The following is a 19,957-nucleotide window of genomic DNA, read 5'->3' on the forward strand; positions in this document are numbered from 1 at the left end:
ATGATTCCTGAGGGATTTATACAGTAGCATTATGTTTTATGTTTGCTTTTTCATTCTCTTCTTTCCTATGAGTCCTAACTGCCTCTCTGAGCACTGAGGTAACAATTTCAGAAAACTACCCATAGTGACTCCAAAATATCTTTGCTGACTGGTATGAACTAATTCAGAGCCTACTACGTTGCACAGGTAGAGAGGGTTTTTGTTTTCCTTTCATGGACATCTCTGATCATTGCATTTTAGCTGCTATTTTATTGCCTACTCAGTCTTTATCATGAATTTTTTTTGCTATTTTGTGCCAGCAGTCTTGGTTTTGGTTTTCCTGAATAATTGTGAATCACTGGAAAACACTCACTGTTCGATCCTGTTTCACTTACCACTTATGAACATGTCTCAAAGCATAGGTCCCTTTGGAATCTCACTGGTTACTCCCTTCTTTGTGATTTTTTACCCATCAATCTTCCTTTCAAAGCAGTTAGTAATCACAGAAGGAGCTCCCCTCTTGTGCTTTGTAAAAAAGTTTGGGGAAATCTGTGTACATGATTGCTTAATCTAGGCTGCATGTTAAATTTTCTTCATGTCATGTCTACAGTCTCCTTATTGTTCAGACTGGGAAGATACCCAGAACGTGCTCTGTCTCCCTTTGTCCCATATGTTTGAATTTCCTTTCTGTGGACATGAGACTGAGAGTAAAGGCAAGCTGGGAGGAGAAGGAGGGGAGGCAGGAGATAGGAGGAGATGGTATGTACTTGGTCTTTTTCCAACAGGAAGCTGGATTATGGCCAAGAGGGACTCCAATGTCCCAACATTTATACGAAGTCTACATAAGCCAGCTCCTCTTTATCAATATTTGCTGACGTTGCTGACATTTTTAAAGTAGTACCAGATTTGCAGAATCCATCTCTTCCCACTATACGGTGATGAGCCACATGTTAAGATTGACTGGTCTGCCGTTTTCCCTGAAGTCTTTTCTAAAAATTGGAATGTCATATGCCACTTTCCATTCCTCCAGAACACAGTTCACTCCAAACCATAAATTATAAAGCACAGTTAATAGTTTGGCGATTTCCAATCCAAGTTCCTTTAGAACCCTGGGGTGAGAAACATGTCGTCCTGGCAGGCAGGTACCGTACAATTTACTGATTGGCTCCAAAAACATTCACACTAAGTTTTGTAGATGTTTTTTTCTGACTATGCCCCTAAAAAAGGTTTTGTTGTGGCAGTCACCTCAAAATCCACCATAAAGAACAGTGGTAGAAAAAAGTACTTATCTTTTCTCCTGTGGTTTCCTTGAATGCTTCTGTTGTACCTCTGTTGCCTGCTAGTTCCTCATGTTCTCTGGCAGATCTCCTGTTCCTGATGTATTTGGAAAAGTACTTCCAAAAAAAAATGCTTCAAAATATTTTTTTGGCCTGCTTTATTATGGTTTTACATTTAACTTGCTGGAGTTTATGCTATTCCTCTTTTGGACAGAAGCAGAAAATAACAGTATTCCACAAGTGAATGCACAGATGGCATTCACAAAAGGCTCAGGTATTTGCAGTGGGTATCTAAAAATGCAACCTTGTGGTACTTTGATGTGTGTTAAAGGCAAAGGAGTTTGCTGAAGGCTGGCTGGAGAAAAAAGGACTTAGCAAAATGTGGTCCAGTGACTGCAGGTACTCATGTTTCCATCAGCTTTCATTCTCAGTATATTCCTAGAGGGCTATCTTTTAAATATATATTTTTAGAGAAATACAGCCAGCCTCCAAACTGGATAATAGCTGCAGCTAGCTTATTAACACCAATTATTATTTCACAGTATTCTAACAACTAGTATTGTGGAGCCCTATTGCACCAGGTATTGCGCAAACTTGAAGAGAAAGCTTGTCCTTGCCCCAGAAATGATTCTGTCCCCACAGCTTACGTAGGACACTGCTGAACAAGCACGCTCAGTATTTATGTCAATACTACATTTTAACAGTGATCCCAAAGCCATGTTCAAGCACAAACTTGCCTGCTGTTCACACCGATCTGTGGCACGCTCCACACGGGATTTGGCCAATCTCACTTTAAGGTTGTGCCTGTGCCCCTGAAGTTTCCGTGAGCAAGGCGTGCACGTCTTAAGTGTTTTGCGGAATCAGGACCCCACTTCACAGAAAATGTATCTGCTATTAAACATACATTGTGCTTGATCTTAGAGTTAAGATTATATGCCTTGTCTCCTGCTCCTTTCCCAGCTAAACTCCACCTGTGGTGAGAGTCATTCATCCTGAATTGCTTTAATGCAGTGTTTAAGTATGTCATCTTGGCAACGAAGCAGTTTGCATGGTATTTCAGTGAGAGATTTAAAATCCCATTCACATTTTTAATATACATTTCTCTCACATAAATTATCACAGCTTGGTTGGCAGGTCTTGCATGAGTAATAAGGTTGTTGGCACAAACACATACCACAGATCTATTAAGTAGAGGAGAAGCTTTTGTTTGTTCCTACGTTTATACGAGAGCTGTGAGGTTTAACTTGTATAAAATGGTTTAAGATACTGGTGTTTTACTAAGCAGGACATTACTAGTCATGAGATAACATATCCTCCCCAAAATGCATCAGCGGCAGTACAGATAAATCCCCATGCACCAGTATGAAAATTAAGCTCTTGCTATGTGAAGTATCTATGCAAAGGGCAGCTTTCATCACTTATATACACAGGCAGACTGTAGCCGAAAACTTGCTCTTATATAAAAGAGCCATGCTACTGAAAGAGCAGTGAGCTGAATGCACTTTTACATGTGAAAGGAATGTGTTCTCTTTCGAGTAAATAATGAGAGTCACATTTCAGTTTGCTTTCTCCCTTTCATTCATAATTTTGGGAAGTGATTGCTCAGGGTATATAACACGTAACTCAGAAATTGGAATTCTGCAAAGTAAGTTCTCTGCTGAACTCCACATTATAAGGTCTGAGCAACTGTACGCAAATATCCTGCAGTGCAATTTTGTGCTCCATTGATGTTGTAAGAGCATGAGCTGAAGAACTTTGTCTCAATATCTATTTTTAAAACATTTAGCACTCTTGCAATGTAGGCCTGACCTGAAGTACTTTGCACACAGTGGGAATCTTCCACTGCCTTTATTTAGGGCTTTGAATCAAGCCTTCTGTAAACAACAAATTATAGGACTAATAAGGTATTGCGAGGAAATAAATTTGGAACGTCCAGGCTTTAATACCTGTACGTGTCACCAATTTTGTGTTAGATTAGCAAAACGTATCCTTTCATAACAGCTTAAGGTTACACTTGCCAAACAAATGTTGTGTAGTTCTACAATCACATTGAATAGTTTGGATTGCTTCTCTATTACACGCTCTGTATAGTCATCTATTAATTATTGTTATTCTTAAATTGAACATAACCATATGTTTGACATAAACCGGGCACAAGTAAAGAAAATTACACGAAAATGTGAGAGGCAGACTTTGAAGCTTATGCGGAAGTGGATTAAAATGTATCTATGCAATTTGCGAATACCTTTGCCATGATCTGAAAGAGAATTACCAGGAAACCAAGACAACTCTGCAGCTAAGGATCCCTTTAATGCACAGAAGAACGTATCTTATCCACTGCTCGAGAGGCTGGCAGCAGTTCAGAAATGCAGAATGCAGTTATTGGATGTCTCTAGATGCACCGCAATCAGTTTGTCAATATAACTATGGAAATGTTCGAGAAGAGCTGGAGCAACGTGGACACAATAAGGAATGGCATTACTGATGTTGTGTGTGTTATTTTGGGGCTTTATGAAATCATCAGCCAAGGAATTGTTCAATCCAGGGGAAACATTCACATTTCAAACTTTGTCATCTTATTTATAGGCTTTCATTAAGAAAGTTTAAATAATAGCAGTTTATGAGTGTTTTCTAATTATAATAATGAAAAAGTTTATTATTTAAAAGTGCTCCAGAGATTGTGCATTATCTAAAATTCCTGCTTGATTGCCTTCCCCGAATTCAGTCTTCCAACCCCTGATTCAACTTAGTCCTGAAAGAAGATGGGATAGCTGGAGAATCCTAGGTGTCCTAATACTCACTCAGGAAAAGGGAGAGGAGGCTAAAAGAGCTTGGATTATTTAACCTAGTAAAATGAAGGGGCTACGACTGCTTTCTTAAAAATAACTGGGGGTAAACACCACTAAGAGTAAAGGGCTATTAAAGCAAAAGAACAAAATTGTCACAAGAACAATTGAGGCTGGAAATGTATAGAAGGTTTCCAAACATCAAAAGAATGAGATTTTAGAAAGCTTTCTAATTAGAAGAGTACATGCAAACTCCCTTAGTATTATTCTGCATCTTGCTATGGTTAGGAATTTAATTGTGAAATCCAAGAACTCATTCCCAACCATATATATTCTATGTGTCTGTTATTTGGTAAAGAGCTCATTGTGAGAGGTTGTATTTTAATAAGTGGACATTAAAGACATTTTTAACCAAACCCTTTCACACATAGTATAAATACATGAAAGCACTGAGTTGTGTTAAACTACGTCTTGCAAAGCCAACCTCCCCACGGGCCACATATGAAAATCTTTATGTGGCCAAGAGGCACAATATGCGTCATACCTTGGAGAACTCTGGCAAGGACTTACAGGCAGAAATAACTCTCTAGGACATCTGCAGGGTGAGGCTGGGTGGACATGTGGCCAAGAAGGAGGGTTACGCCATTAAGACAGTCCCGTCCACCCTCTCTGGCTCATTTCCTCCCACCGTAGGGATTTTGACTACCTGGAAGCCCTGATGTCAGTGCAGACTTGCTGCCATTTAAGTGACATTGCCCTGGCCTGGCATTTGCACTCAAACTACTTGCAAGTGCCATGAAACCAAGAGGCACCAGTTAGCTGCATGTCGCTGATGCACATCAGTGCTACTGTTCAGGTGAGCAGTAGCTCACCACCCTTGTTAGATGCTTCCCTCAGCTCTGCTGTCTCACTTCACTCCCGTGTCCCTGCCAGCCCTCGAGGCCCGGACCACTGCCCGGCTGCGTCCCTGGGCCTACCCTCCAGGGAGGCTCCGACCCTGCGCACCCCGACCAGGAGGGTCCCCAGGCTGCTTCACCTCTCCCACCCCACCCGCGCCAGGGGCACCGGCGCAGATTATCGGGAGCGCTGCGGTTACACCCCGCCTTCCCGCAGCCCCGTTTCTGAAGAAGGGGGATCCCCGCTCTCCCCGGGCCTCGCTGTCCGCAGGCACGCCGGAGGCCCGAGGGGGCTGCCTGTGACGGCGGTGTTTCGGGTTAGCGTCCCGTGGCGGGAGCGGGGGCCAGAAGACCAGCCCGTGGCTCCCACAGCCAGAACCTCCCTCAGGAACGACCTCTCTCCTCCCGAGCGAGGGGAGAGCGGCGGGAAGCAGCGGCCGCCGCCGCCGGCCCACCAGCTTCGCACACCGAGCAGCCCCGCAGCCGCGACTGACGCCTGCGGCGACCAACCCACGCTCACGGACGGACATGGAGCACCGCCCCCGTAATTGATGGTAGACCCAACCAATGAGGTCTCAGGAAGAACGCTCAGTCCTGCCCTCCCTCTTTTACGGACAAGCAGCCGGGCCAATCAGAAGGAAAGCACACCGCCCACTTCCCTCTCGACTCTCGCGAGCTTTCCCGGGCTGGCTCCCGTCCCCCCCGCCGCCGGGTGACTGCGCAGCCGCCATGTTGGTTGCTATGCTGCCAGTGCTGCCCGTGTGAGGCGGGAGGGCGGCTATGAGGGGAGGAGGCTCCTGTTCCTCCCCCCTTCTCCCCCGCAGACGCTCGCTCGCTCGCTCAGCGGCAGGGAGGGCGCCTCTGCAGAGCCCCGCCGCCTCTCCCCTCCCCGATCCCCTCCGCCTGCCGGCCGGGGCTCCGCGCGGGGCGACTCCCGGTGTGTGTGAGGCGGCGCCGTGCCCCGTGAGGGGGAGCCCCGGCCCGCGCGGCGCCCGCCCGCCGCCGCTGCCCTTGCCCTGCCCGCCCTCGCCGCCCCCTCCGGCCGGCCGCTGTGAGGAGAGGGGGGAAGGAGAGGCCGGCGCGGGGGGCCCGCCGCCTTCCCCCCCCCCCGCCCCGGGCTTCCCCGTCCCTTCCTCCCTCACCTCTTCCCCCTCCTCCCCCCTTCCCGGTCCCGCGGCCCAGCCGCCGCAGTACGATGTGGTCCCCGCCGCTGCGGCTGGGCGCGGGGCGGCTGCTGCGGCTGCGGTCGCTGCTCCCGAGGCTGCGGCTCGGCCGGTGGCTGCGGGGGAACTGAAGGCAGCGAGCGGCGCGCCCGCTCCCGCGCGCGGGGGTGCGGTGCGGCGCGGTGCTGCGCGGCGCGGCGCGGTGCGGCGCGGCGCGGCGCGTGCCCCGCCAGCGCGTGCCCGAGCCCGAGCGTCTGCGGCGCGTGCCCGTGCGCGCGCGGGGGGTCGCGGGGCGGCAGCGGCGAGCGCAGCCCCCGCGCCTCTTCCCTCCGCCGTCCCCGCTCCCCGCTCCATCTGGAAGGACGTGGCTCTTATATGAAGGTAAGGCGGCCGCCGGGGCGCTCGGGTCTCCGTGCTGGGGCGAGGAGAGGGGCGGCGGCGGCGGCGGCGGGGGGGAGCCGTGCGCCGCATTCCTCTGCTGTCACCCCCACCCCGCCGGCCGTGGGGGCCGAGGCGCCGCCGCTCCCCCCTCAGCCCCGCTCGCCTTCCCCGCAACTTCGCGCACAGGTCGCCGCTGGCGGAAAGCGGCTCTGCCGAGAGCCCTTTTTTTTTTTTTTTGGGGGGGGGGGGGGGGGTGTGTGGGTGCCCCTTCTGTTCCCCCCTCCGAAAAGAAAGGAGATCCAGCTCCGCGAAGGCGTTTGGGGGGAGGTGTGTGTGGAACCGACCGCCGGCCCGCGGAGGGGGCTCGTAAATAGCCTTCGGGGGAACGAGCGGCGGGGCCGAGGGCGGCGGGGGCAGGTCGGGGGCGCTTGGGGTCTGTAAAATGTGGTAAACTCAGCCGAACGCCTGAAACGGGTTGGCTTTTTTTTTTTTTTTTTTTTTTTAGTGTGTTTAATATGAAAGTTTGCGTTCCTGTGCTTTCTAGGCACATGTGCGCGTTGCCCTGGTTATGGGCAGGGAAAATGGGTTTGAGTGCTGTCGTTGCATTCCTCTGGTACATTTTTAGTATCTCCCTCAAGCAGAAGGCTTGTATAATCGCGTGTGTCTATATATGCGACAGAGGCTTTCGGTGTACCTGGTGATGGGTTAACTCGTGTATGCTGTTGCCGCACCAGCTGGAAGAGGAATAACGTCTTTTTCCTTTCAAAAATCTCCTAAGAGCTAGTTGCTAAAACTAGGTAGCTGCCAGAGTAGGTGAAATGTTCCCACCGCTTGCCTAGTGAAAGAATGTATGTCGTTCAGATGTAAAATATACGTGAGTGAACTTTGTGCTGCTACTTAGACCCTTCCAGGACTTCAGGGTGGCCAACCTGTTACCTTTTATTTAACTGTGAGATAGAAAATACTTGTGATTTGTGTATTACAGAAGTGCTAATGGATCTCAGCTGAAGAATAATTGTTAGACTACAGCATGCAGATACATTTTCTCACCCATGGGGCATTTCTCTTGCCCTGAGCTAAACTCTGCATTGAATGGTAAGGGGGTTTTGTGAGTGCACGTTTGCCTGCTTGTTATTGCCAAATAACTGCCCTGTAATGTTGGGAGCCACTGGTGTGTTCACACACATGCAGACATTAATGAGCTCATCACATCGTAAATGTGCGTTGCAGGAATACAAGAATGAGTTAGATTAAAATTGGTAAAACCATTTTCTTATTAGATATGTATATTGTAGGAAAGTTTTCCAGTTCATTGCCTAAACATAAAATACTCAGTATTGTAATCTTATGGATGCCATTTTCTTGACAATGGATTTCTTGCTTCACTGACCTAAAAAGTTGTTTTTACATATTGATGTGACTCTGGCTTGCACCATGTTGATAAAATATGATTCCGGGTGATAAACTTACAAATACGTACGTATGTGTCTGTACGTTTCCCAGGCACATTTATGCTTTATAAAATCAGAAATGTAACTGTTGGTCTGATTTTTTTTGAGAAAATTTTGTCGTTAAAGTTTCTGTGTATTTTTAGATTATGTTCATGCTTTTATTTGTAGGGTTTTTTTTAAGTTAGATTAAACAGTGAAATACAAATGCATTTTCCTCAAAAGAAGAAATGTATTAATACTTTACGTTTTGGTACATTTTCCTTATGTTTGCAGTTAAGTTTGTTTGGAATCAGGTTCACCTACTTAGTTTGATGTTTCTTTCTTGTTCAGTAAAATTTTCCATGAAATGTGTTGTTTGTTGCCATGCTTTACAATTCTGTTGTCATGCTAATGTCTGATTTAGGTTGTACACAGCAGTATTGATTGAACACCCTTGCTAAAAATACTTTCAGGGTTGGGTATACTTGCACTGTAGCAGCAGGAAAGTTAAGTGTATACTGTTTTTCTGTGACTAGAATTCATTTATTATTAGCAGCTACATTTGTAAAACATGAATAAAAGCAAAATCCTGTAATCTTAGAAGCAATGCTAATTGCTCTGTGGAGTGGATGAACTCTATTAATGAACAGAGTTCATGTAGTACTATTTACATGTCATTGCCATTAGCATAGTTGGAATATATGGTAGGTTAATACCCAGGGTACATGATTTTGGCTGTGATCCTGCAGTGACCCCTGTTTGGACAGAGGGATCCACCTACACAAAACGCACTGCAGGAACTGGAGCTCAAACATTCATTCTGTAGACACTAGGCCGATGTTTATCACGAGCATTTGCTGTGTGGGAATGTTTTGTATGTTTTGTTGTTAACCTTTGTGTTTGTGTGGCATGTCAGATAGGCTTCTGTGTGTGCAAAGAGCTGCAGGTTGGTGCCCAGAGTACAATAGTGTGTGACATAATTATTTTGTGAAAAAGAGGTGGTTTTTCTTTAAATTGCTTTCATATTGTAAGTTAGTGCTGCTGAAAGGTCCTGATCAGCATTTGGGGATTCCATCTCACTAGGGTCTTGTTATCCTTGGTGGGTTATTTTATGTTTTGTTGAATGTACATGGAAGTTTTGTGCATCAATTTATGCTCTCATATAAAAAGTGGAATGCATACTCTACATCGTGTTCTGGAGAACTGAGTGGAAGTTACAAGTTTGAATATACAGGAGGGGAAGATGCTTGGGATGGTTCACTTGGTCCCATAAGCTAACCTGCAGGTGGGAGACAAAGACAGAATGGCTTGCTTGCGGCAGTTCAAACATTTGGATGAGGTAAATAGGTTGGGTTAAGTGTCTTATGAAAATTATGGTGTATTAAAAATTCCATTTTAATTTTTCAGCTGATCAGAACTTAATTAAAACAAATAGTAGGCATGTGCATGCTTTTTTGTTGTTGAAGTCATTGTTAGATTACTTAAATTGATAAATAGCACGTTTCTGTGGTCTGTCTTCTTAGGTCTTCATACTACCATTAGTTAGATCCTCCGATACATCATGATTCTGCCTTGTCCCTCTCTGCTCCATCCCCCCCCCCCCCCCCCCCCCAGTTTGGGTTTAAATTTGGTACAAGATCACATGAATCCCATGCCTTCACATCCTGTTTTTGTGTCACCTCACTTCCATTCTCACCAGTTATAAAAATGGTCAAACAAGAGAATCTTTCAGCAGATGGTTGACTGTGCTTTTTTTTTTTTTTTTTTTTTTTTTTTAAACACCACACTTTCACTCTGGTGTTGTCACTTTTCATAAAATGACCAGACAGAATCTCATGGGTTTTATTGTGCTCCAGCCTAAACAACTGTAAAAAATAGTTTGTGTGTGCATATAGTATGGGATTGTTTGCAGTGGAAAGAAGGAACTGTGAAGGTGGAAGAAAAAGGGGAGGGGAGAATGGCCTGAGCAGGAGACACAACCAAAAGAGCTGAACAGTGGCCTGGTAATACAACAGCAGGTCTTTGCTGTCTGGGCCAGCTGTTCATATATGCTTGTTTGGGAACAGAGGCTGTTTTTCCTTGAGGACTTGTAATCCACTGAATTAGCACAAAAATAGTTTTATGTAAGCTTGTGAAAGCCTTTAATTTCTAAAATTTTGCAGTTTTCTGGAAGTTTTCTCTGTTATGTCATAGAACTGCATATCTGCAGGTACATATTCAAAATCTCCATTCTTATTTGGGAGAATTTCAGAATTATTAGAAAACAATTGCTATTTGTCACTTACAAAATAAATTACTTCAAGTTTGCAGCAGTTGTTGTGTTCACAGAAGTTTTATTGATGTGTTGACACACCGGAATTAGATGTCCAGAGGTAGGTTACAAGATTATGGTCTTTTCATGGTGATCTGTGCTACAGCATACTAAAGTCTGTGCTGGTTGTACGCATGGTGTCCCAGTACATGCTACAGAATACTACAGCTGATAGTCACATAGTTACTCAGGTAGATCAGACGAGTATAACTAGATGCATTTTTGTTTGAAATGTGAGAATTGAACCAGCTTCTCCTTTCTCAGCTTATGCACCTTCAAAAAAGACTTGGTAGGGTGGTGCAATTAGACCTCTCTTGGCACACTTCTTTGTCTCACACTGCAATTACTCCTTGGACAAGTTAAAAGGCAACTGTTGGATGATAAATGCAATTCCATTTGCGTGGTTTATGAGATACTGCCATCTCTACAGTTACATGAAGAAGGGGGAAATGGCTAATACCCATTTAAAAATAAACAGTCTTTTAATTATGAATACTTATGATCTGTAATGAAGAATGTTCTGGGAAATATTTTCACTGATTGGGGGATGAAGTGCAGTTGCCACTGAAGAGTTTTCAGGCCATCTGTAAGATTTAAGAGGAAAAAAATTGATAATCCACTTCCTATGGCATGTGTGTTCTCACACTGCCTTTCTAGCCATTCCTTATCTTCTGCAGGGTAACTAGCTGAGAGAATAATGACTGAATTATTCTGCATGACCAAAAGCCCAAATCTTCAAATGAAAATCAAATGCAGTGCTGCTAGAGATTAACATTTTCATACTTGGATTTTTTTTAATTAGAATGGTGTAGATTAGATTGAAGGAGGATGTATTCCATTCTCTTATCAACCTGTGATTTAGACTTTAAATTAAAAGTTGCTAAATATCTGGTATTAAATGCTGAAAACCTTGTTCTAACTGGTGCTTTTTGGGGGATGATGTTCCAGTCTGGAGCCCTTAGTTGCATGTAATTTTGCTATTTTGTTTGATAGTTTTCATAAACTGATTAAACAAAATCATTTAAATGTAAGCTCTTTTTTGGTGTTTGTTAGGACTAACAGTATAAATTGATTTGGTTTTATGCTGTTAACTGTGTTTGGGCTAAACAAATGATCCTCACTTACTTTGTCTCTGAAAGGATATTAACTTTTAAGACAGTTGAGTGTACTTTAGCTTTTCCTGAGTCCTTTGGCCAGTTTATTGCATTTGTGTACCAACACCTGTCTGCCCTACAAAAAACCCCCCACCGACCAAACCGCCAACAATGTTCTGTGTCTGTTGCAAAAGACAGAAATGAGAAACAAATTGTATCAATACTGCACTGAAACTAAGTGTCTATTGAGTCCAATGAAAGTTACATTAAAAAATGTTTTCTCAGATGAGAAAATTATTCTTAGATAAGTCTTATCATTTTTTTCAGGTGTTTTTTTTTTTTTTTTTTTTTTTTTTTTAAATGGCATCAGTCAGGTTTAAAACCACAAATTGAAACTGTATCTGTAGCAGATAGCTCTCCACGTAAACCAAAGCAGCAGCTGGTAAAAAGATAAGGGCCTGCTGTGGCTCCTTTGTCTCAGAGCGATGTGCTAACATACTTTGTCTTGGAAGAAGGTTAACAAGCAAGATTCCTGTGTTTTCTTTTCGCAGTGGAAGGCGGTATTTGCAAAAGAGTCAAGCAAGTGGATTTGATACACTGAAAAGCTGTGTTTTTAAAAGACGAGATTAAAGTGTGACATAACAGAAACTTGTGCTCTCTTTTGTCTGTGCCAATAGAGATGCAATGCTGAACTAACTTCGTAGTTAGTTCAGCTCTCAATAGAAATAGAAATGTTGTTGATTCCTCTGTCCTTTAGGTAATGACCACCTTTTCAATAAGAGTGCATAAAAATATATCAGTCAGTGGACGAACAGTTATTGCTGTTAATGCTCTCTGAACTTCCAGGTTAGCACAGTTTTGTCTGGATGAACAGACAATTTCTTGATGATGCTTTGCCTTACATTTTCCTAAGCCATGTCAAGTAGTTGTAAGTTGGGAAACATGTTCATTGTAACTTAAAGCTGTTATCATAACTGATTTGAACAAAAAAAATAATCCAAAATGGGATGTATTTCTCTCGGGACAGAAAAAGATGCTTCCCAGATCTTACAGCTGTGATTCAATGCCTTTGCCTAAAAAAAAGACAGACAAAGTAATTTAGGAGGAAAATCACATAGTAAAACTGTGGGTTTAGTTTTTTTTCCCACTAACCTTGTCAGTGAATTCAAAAATGCTTTGGGGAAAAAACCTGCAGTCTTTCCATGAAAAATTGGCTTTGGAGAGAGTTAAAATTAACATATGTCACTTTGCATTTGTCTGTCTTGATACTTGCAACAAGCTTTTAGTGTCATGTGAAAAAGTAGTGAGACATATTTTTGTCTTTTGATGTGTGAATAGGGTTAAAGATGACCAGTGCTGATGACCGGTGATGTGTTGCATTGTAAGTTGTTTTTTCCCATACAGATTGTGTATGTGCACCGCATATGCCAGCTTTGTATTGTGTCTCTAAGCTGCATATAGCCTCAGTACTGTTCTTAAAATGTTTTACTGAGTTTATATAGTGCCCCTCTTTAGAAAAGATATACTTCAGGAGAAGGGACATGCATCAATTAGTTTGACTTCTTAAAAATAAAATTTAATAGAACTTAGCATGTGAGTTTTAAACCACTGTGGCCTGTAACCTCCAAACTGTGAGCTTCTGTTAAGACTTTCCTTGGAAGAGGTTCTTGGCTTTTTTTGGGAGGCGGACTGCTGTTACGATTGATGCCACAGTCTGTTTTTAGTGCTTGAGTGTAAATGAGGCTATGGGTGAGTCTTGGGAATCCTAATCTGCAAGTAATACCCCACTTAGGATGTTTTAGGCTTGTGTGTTGACTCTGTAAGAAGATAGTGCATCCTGTTAGCTCATCTGAATGCACCTGCTTTCTGTGAAGCTGATCTCTTTAAATCTAATGTTTGGAAGGACCTTTCCAGGTGTAATGTCTATGAAAAAGGGGTTTGAAAGCTTAAAATGTGGCTGCCTCTGAAACTGAAGGGGTGTATCGCCTTTGTCTAAATCTGGATGGAGAAGAGGGGAAAGAGAAAAAGGACAGCTGCCCTGCAGTGATTATAAAATGTATAAGGTTTTGGAAGACATAATTAAAAGGAAAGGTGAATATGTTTTGGGGTTTTTTGTTTAATATCAGCAAATCTCATGACCTCATGGGAAGCTTCTGCTGGAATAACTGTGGTACACACAACCACAGGAGGGGGAAACTGAAATACAGAAGTGGCATTACAATAGAACAAATAGATCAGTCGGCTATATTATGGGGTCATATCTCTGAATTATTTGAATATTTTTTGGCTCACTTGTTTTCTGTGAGTTTGAATTACACTACTGATTTAGAAGTTTCAGTAAAGGGCTAATATATTTGCTTCTAGTCATGCTTCTAGCATCACTTCTCAAGTTCACTATAGGTGCAACTAGGTAAGGAGTGACAGAACATTAATAGTGGTAAGAGTTTTTTCACTTTTTTTACCCTTCGCTAATGAATATTTTGCTTCTCTTCATTTTACGATATATTAAAATACACCATATAAGTCAAATTCATAAACTGCTCAGTTTGGAATTGGCTTGAACTTTTTAAACCTTCAGGTATTCATATTTGGGACTAAGGAAATAATTACATTTTGGAGGTCTTTGTCAGGAAAACCTACTATTTTTTTGCTTTTTTTTACTGTGTGGTGTGATCTGCTTACAATTTTTTTGGCATCTTCACTTAATAGATTTACTATTACTTTAGAGACTTAAGGCGTTGGTGATACTGTCTTTTCCCATAGCTCCTAGTATAGATTTGAGTCCTTTGTTCTACAGCTTTTAGATCTGCTGGGGGAAGTGACTTGGTGTGAGTGTGTGTCTGTGGAGGGGCAGAATGTGGTGGATGCTCGCTGGCTTCTTTTTGTAAAGCCGTTTTTGACTTTTCACAGTCCCTGTGCTTGCAGAAACTGGATTATTTTCAAATTTTGCAATAGTTATTGAATTGAATAATAGATGTGATAAAAATATTAATTAAAATATCTCTGCTTTCAAAAACATGCCACTTAAAAGGCTGAGAGAGATACAGTAAGAAAATGAGGCGTGAGTAACCACTAAGGATATATACAGTTACACTTAGAATGGAATTCCTCTGTAGAAGACTAGAAAATAGACTGAAAATTAACATCTGACAGAAAGTCCTCTAAGAGGAAATTCCTACAGGAGAACTTCATTCTTGAGATTAATTAAATGAAAGATTAGAAATTCTCTAGATAGCTGTAAGCTATTTAATAAAACTGAAGTAAGCAATTAAAAGACTCAGTTGTAGTTACCAGCAGAGGCATTGCCTCCTTTTTCTGATCCTGGTGCTGCCCCCCTCTCCCTGTTACATATGTTCTCCCTCCTTTTACAGGAAAGCTATATGTGCAGCTCATTAATGCTAGATGTTTTCTGCAGAAGGATTTTCATAAAAAGCATCCCTCTCTGAATATGAGTGATGTAGATAATAACTTTTTTTGGCATTGAAAAAACATACACAGTCCTGAGAAAACAGAAATAAAAGTGCTTTGTAGGAATTATACTAATGAAGTGTATGTGAGAGTGTAGCTTGAAAGAGAAACCTGATTAACATTTGAAACTTCAGCTAAGGTTTAGCCACCTCTGAATAGAACTTAGTTGCCAATAAAGCTACTTTGTCCAATCTCTGTTTTCTATTTCTAAGTTACATTGATGTAAGCATTTTTCAATCCACCTCTTTACAGTTTGAGTGTTTTTTCTATATCTTCCAGACAAACAGATTAATTCTAACTGTTCTGGGAAATGATTGTAGTTACTCAATCATTTATCTGCAAAAGGCATTTTCCACTTAAGTCTCTCACATTCATTTTGAATATATTTTGCATTCTGCCTCCCCTGATGTACTGTGATAATTGTGTGTGCTCTAGCAGTTGTGTACAATAAGCTGGGATATGTTGTATCACCAGAGATCCATCCCTCATCCAAGGGCAGTGTGTGATAGCAAATCACGTCATCATGTTAGGGAGAAAAATCTGTAACTGCAAATTGGCACTGGATTCCCCAAAATTGAAGTAGTTGCCATAGTTCAGCAGAATTACTGTGCTGCAAGTAAATGGGGAGAATAGAAAAAATGAATCCTTATGTGTACCAAGTAGTGCTATTGTAATAATTTTAAGTTGCTTCAAAATAAGTTACTACTTAAGTTGTTAATGAGAAGAGCACTCTGTAATGAGATTTTTTTTTTGAAGTGTTCATTACTTTTCACTTTTAAGTTTATGAGAAAACAGACATGGTCCTCAGTGAAAATAAAGATAGGCTGATACAGAAGTTCTGAAGGTAAACTTCTTAATGCTATTATTTTTCTGCTGTAAACAGAAAGCCACATTCTAAAAATCTGCTTTCCAGACTTAAATGACTATAATTAGTACTCACAAAAAGCCACTGTGAAACTTTTTCTTTTGGCAATATAAATATCCTTATTTTCATAACATTTAACATTAAAACATAATCCACTGTCAGACTTTAAAGCAAAACTCTAAAAAGGAAGAGATGCTTTTCCTAGTGGCCTATTATTGCATTTATAATAATTCTTTGTGTCCAAGTAAAAATAAAAAATAAAATGTTGACTAATTATTACTAAAATAAATTGGCGTTATTTTTGTTGTAGCTTCCAAAGTATGGAAATGGGCTCGACGCCCACTTTGCTATCTACAATTAATAGAAAACAAATTGTGCTTTGAAGGCCTAACATTTCTGAATCTGAGGTAGAATTCCTTGTCCCATAACAGACTTGTCTCCTTACAGTGTTGGTGGGATATCCACTTGCTTTGCAAATGCTTTAAAGTGTATCAAGAATGGCATAAAAATGAATGAATGCTTATGAATGAGGGCATTAGGCACCCAGATCTCAAGCCTTCAATGTACTTCCAGCACTTGCAGAAAATGTTTTATAATATATGTATTCCTAATAACTGTATTTACTAATGTGGCCTAAAATGAGTAGGGAATTAGCTTTTCAGAAGTGTATCTGTTTAGTGTCCATAATACAATTAACATATATTGTACGCTTCAGATATATATATTACACATGCTAAATAAAATATCTTCATATTGGTGTATAGTGGACAAAAGGATGGAGTGATAACATTTTTAAAATTCTGTAACAATAAATCCATGTTTTACTATAGAACATATTTGAAGAGTATCCCAAGATTTTTTGAAATAATATTTGAGAAGCAAATACCAATGTTCATGCTTCCTTTTCAGGAGTGATTGGGAAATGTATTTTGTATATTGTTTCTGTATTAGACTTAATAATTTCTGCCAGTGTCATACATGCTTACACTTCAAAAAAATGTTGAAATGTTCTGTTGACTTTTTGAAACTTTTTTTGGCAACGCTATGCTTTCCATTTATTTTGTCCCTTGTTTAACAGTTTTTGTGTGTGTTTTCAAAAGCGCTTCCATTCACCATTCAAGGAATTCAATAGAATTCTAATAGGAACTGCACATAAATAACTACAGAAATCAATGCTTCAATTCAGCCAAGAGTTTTTTGTGACTTCAAAAGCCGCAAGAGCATTTATTATTAGAAATGTACAATTGACTTTTCTTGTATTATCATTTTGCATAGTGATTTGGTTTTTACCACCACAACAAGATGTTTGACAGTTTCATTTGAAAATGATGTATTTACATTCGACGTTCCAAAACAGTGTAATTTTTATCTTTTCTGTGAAGCTCTATTGATGTTAATTTGCATGTTCAGCTCTGTGCAAAGATTGTCAGTGAAATATTCACTGGTGGATTTCTCCTCAAAGGTCAACCAAATGTTAAGCATAGTCTCCTATTTCTGTACTGTAATGAAAATATAAAAGAAATTTTTAAAGAATGGAGTTATTGGGTTAATTTTTGTCTATTCAACTCGTACAATGTAAAGCATATTCTCTCCTCCGAAATGCTCAATTTCCTGAGTGTAACGACCACAGAAGTAACCAACCTGCAATAGCACAGGGTTGTCTTGGAAGTACTTCCAGCCTTTAGCATTTGCATTACACCTCAGGCCATGTCAGCTGTAACAGTCCTTTTGATCCTGAAGTTTTTAGGTGGGTTATAGAAAGTGACTTGGTCTCAAAGGAGATTGTTTGAGCACACTAGAAGCTTTAGAAGATTGATGGTTCTTTTCTTTTAAACAACCTGAAGATGATGTGACATGAAATACAGCATTCTGTGTTCAGTAGTGCTTATTGCCTTGTAAATGGACCTCTTGAGTGCTGTAGCTTTTGGGCAGCTCTTGCGCGCAGTTTCCATCAGGTAATAGCACAGCATTACCACCTTGGGTGGAAGGCACATCCAGAAGGAAACAAGAGTTTTGTTCTAGTTGTCAGGAGCGTACTCATAGATTATTGGATTTTTCTGCATTAATGTTTTGTCTTTCACTGTTGCTGATGACTTTGTTTTTCAAACTAAGTTACCAGCAGGGGCTTTTAGATAGCAGTAGCCTTGTCCCACCCTCCCAATCTCCTAATTCCTGCTCACCAGCCAGTCTCGTTCTGCGTGAGAAGGATGAGGTGGTGTTAGGAACTGCTTCATGGAATTTCATCTTGTGAACCAACTGGTGCTTCGACTTGCCACCCACTCCTCCAATTACCTTGAGTTGCAGATCAGCAGTCCCATCCTCATCTACCTTGTTGCATAAGCAGGTGCTGGTGGTGGATGCATGTTTTGGCACTGAGAAATATTTCAGATAGGTAGAGAGGTAGGGAAGCATGGCCTGTCTCTAGTCCTTCCCTCTCCTAACATTTGGAGTGGAAAGACCATGCAGGTGAAACTTACACTGCACCTTGAGAAAGGTTTTAATGGTGATGAGGAGGAAGAGAGGCAAGGGAGAATTCCATTAGTGTTCGGTGATGTTGTCACTTGGAATTATATGCATTTAGGATTTGAGTGCTGTCATGGTGTTATCTTTAAAAAAAAAAAAAAAAAAAAAAAAAAAAAGAGATAACGGAAGTGAAGTCAGACCTTCTGTTGGTTCCTCAAAGTTCTTCCCCATTTCCTTTTACCACTTCTGTCTAATTCAGATTGCATTTGAGTCAGCTGCTTTCATCTTGACACTTATGTCATTCAAGCATCCACAAAGTTAGTATGCTAATGTCTGCCTTTCGGCTGACTGATAGGTACACCAAAACCTATCTTACTTTTTGTCATTGCAACATGAAGCTTCTTTTAATTTCCCTGGCTGTTCAGCATTTACAGAAACAGGATAATAGAACATTGCTGGTACAGTTTGTAAGCCTAATGTCTGAAGTTTATTAAACACAGTTTTCTTCCTGAAACACACTCTGGCCCTTCCTCTGTTCTTGTAGGTGCTTGGTATTTAACTGGTATATAAGCCGGAGTGGAAGAAATAATAATGGGCATCTAAAAATTATGGGTTTGTTAGGGAAACTTGGTTCTTTTATGGGGCAAAAAAGGCTTTTTAGATTTGTCTGAAAGTAAGCATTCTTCTGTGTTTTTAGGTTTGTGGGTCTTCTGCTTCTTTATGCAACCCAGCTTATGACAGTAAGCACGACAAACCAGACACCTCATGTTTTTCTTGAAACTATCCATCCCCTCTTGCACTGCTGCTCTTACGTAGCCAGTCCCAAATTTATCAGTGGAAAGGAGAAAAACATCTGTAATTTGTTTTGAATGCAGGAAGGAGAAACAGAAGAGAAAAGAAACGGATAAGAGAGATGGGGAAGACTGGAAAAGAAACAGTCTTCCCAGCTCTTGCAAGTAGTTGCCAGAAAGTATGAAGCATGGAGGTATTAAAATATATTATTGGTATGGAGCAACAATGACTATTGCTTGATACAGCGCACTGTTTTGTAGCTCCACCCTATCATGTAATCCCTTTTATTGAACGCTGTTTTGAACTGGTTGAGGTTCCTTATACCCTGTTTGTAGAACAGGTGGTTAGAAATTTACCTCAGAGACAAAAAATAAATTTGGACTAAATTCTTCCCTGGTACTTTATTTACTGTATTTTGTACTCGTCATTCCTTTTCCAGAAGTGCTTTCTTTTCCTGCCTTGGCAGTGTATCTGTGAGAGTGTTGCTCTCCTTCATATCACATAAAAAAAAAAAAGGTATTATCTAATTGGTGTTATATTTTAAGCTTCTTAATAAAAATTCCATCAGCTATATATGGAGAAAAAATTGTGTTTCAAAGTGCTTGAAAACTATAATACATACAATTTTTGCAATCTCAGGTAAAGCAATCTGAATTGTTTCTTTTTTATCATTGTTGTGCTTTTTCAGGTATTTCATTTTGGTACTGCTTGGTACTGGAACAGTCTCTTGACTGTTCTTAATTGATCTACGTCTTTTTTTGGAAGCTTAAATGATTCCATTTGAGCTTTTGCAATACTGAGCAGCATGAGAGAGGACCTTCATCTGTCCCGTGGGCTGTGCGCCTGACTAAGCATCCTCATATGAGGAATTCCCTCTCTACAACAGCATGACATAGTTGGTTTATGTTTGTATCTTATGACCTACTAAAAATATTCTCTTTCCTTCCCACTTACCTTCTAAGATCCTCTTCTGCAGAATTGGTGTATTACCACTTTGTATGTAATTTCTGTATTTTTGCAGGGGATTATGCCTGCTTGATAAACTAGAGAAA

General features: G+C 41.3%; 1 protein-coding gene across 4 annotated transcripts in view; it reads left to right on the top strand.

Moving 5' to 3' along the window:
* Positions 1 to 6,381: 6,381 nt before the first annotated feature.
* The window catches only part of PTPN4 (protein tyrosine phosphatase non-receptor type 4), a 121,268-nt gene continuing 107,692 nt past the window's right edge, over positions 6,382 to 19,957 (top strand). The window contains exon 1 of one of the 4 annotated variants that reach the window (XM_041124117.1): positions 6,382 to 6,482. Coding sequence is in view for 2 of the 4 variants with exons in the window: in XM_041124116.1 (XP_040980050.1) it covers positions 7,535 to 7,577 (43 nt within the window). In the remaining 2 variants the exon portion in view is untranslated. Of the gene's footprint in view, positions 6,483 to 6,897; positions 7,578 to 19,957 lie in introns of those variants that run through there. The other 3 variants (XR_005932611.1, XM_041124116.1, XM_030017506.2) reach the window with 3 other exon arrangements.

This window comes from Aquila chrysaetos, chromosome 6 (genome assembly GCF_900496995.4).
Source record: "Aquila chrysaetos chrysaetos chromosome 6, bAquChr1.4, whole genome shotgun sequence".
NCBI classification, from domain to species: domain Eukaryota; kingdom Metazoa; phylum Chordata; class Aves; order Accipitriformes; family Accipitridae; genus Aquila; species Aquila chrysaetos.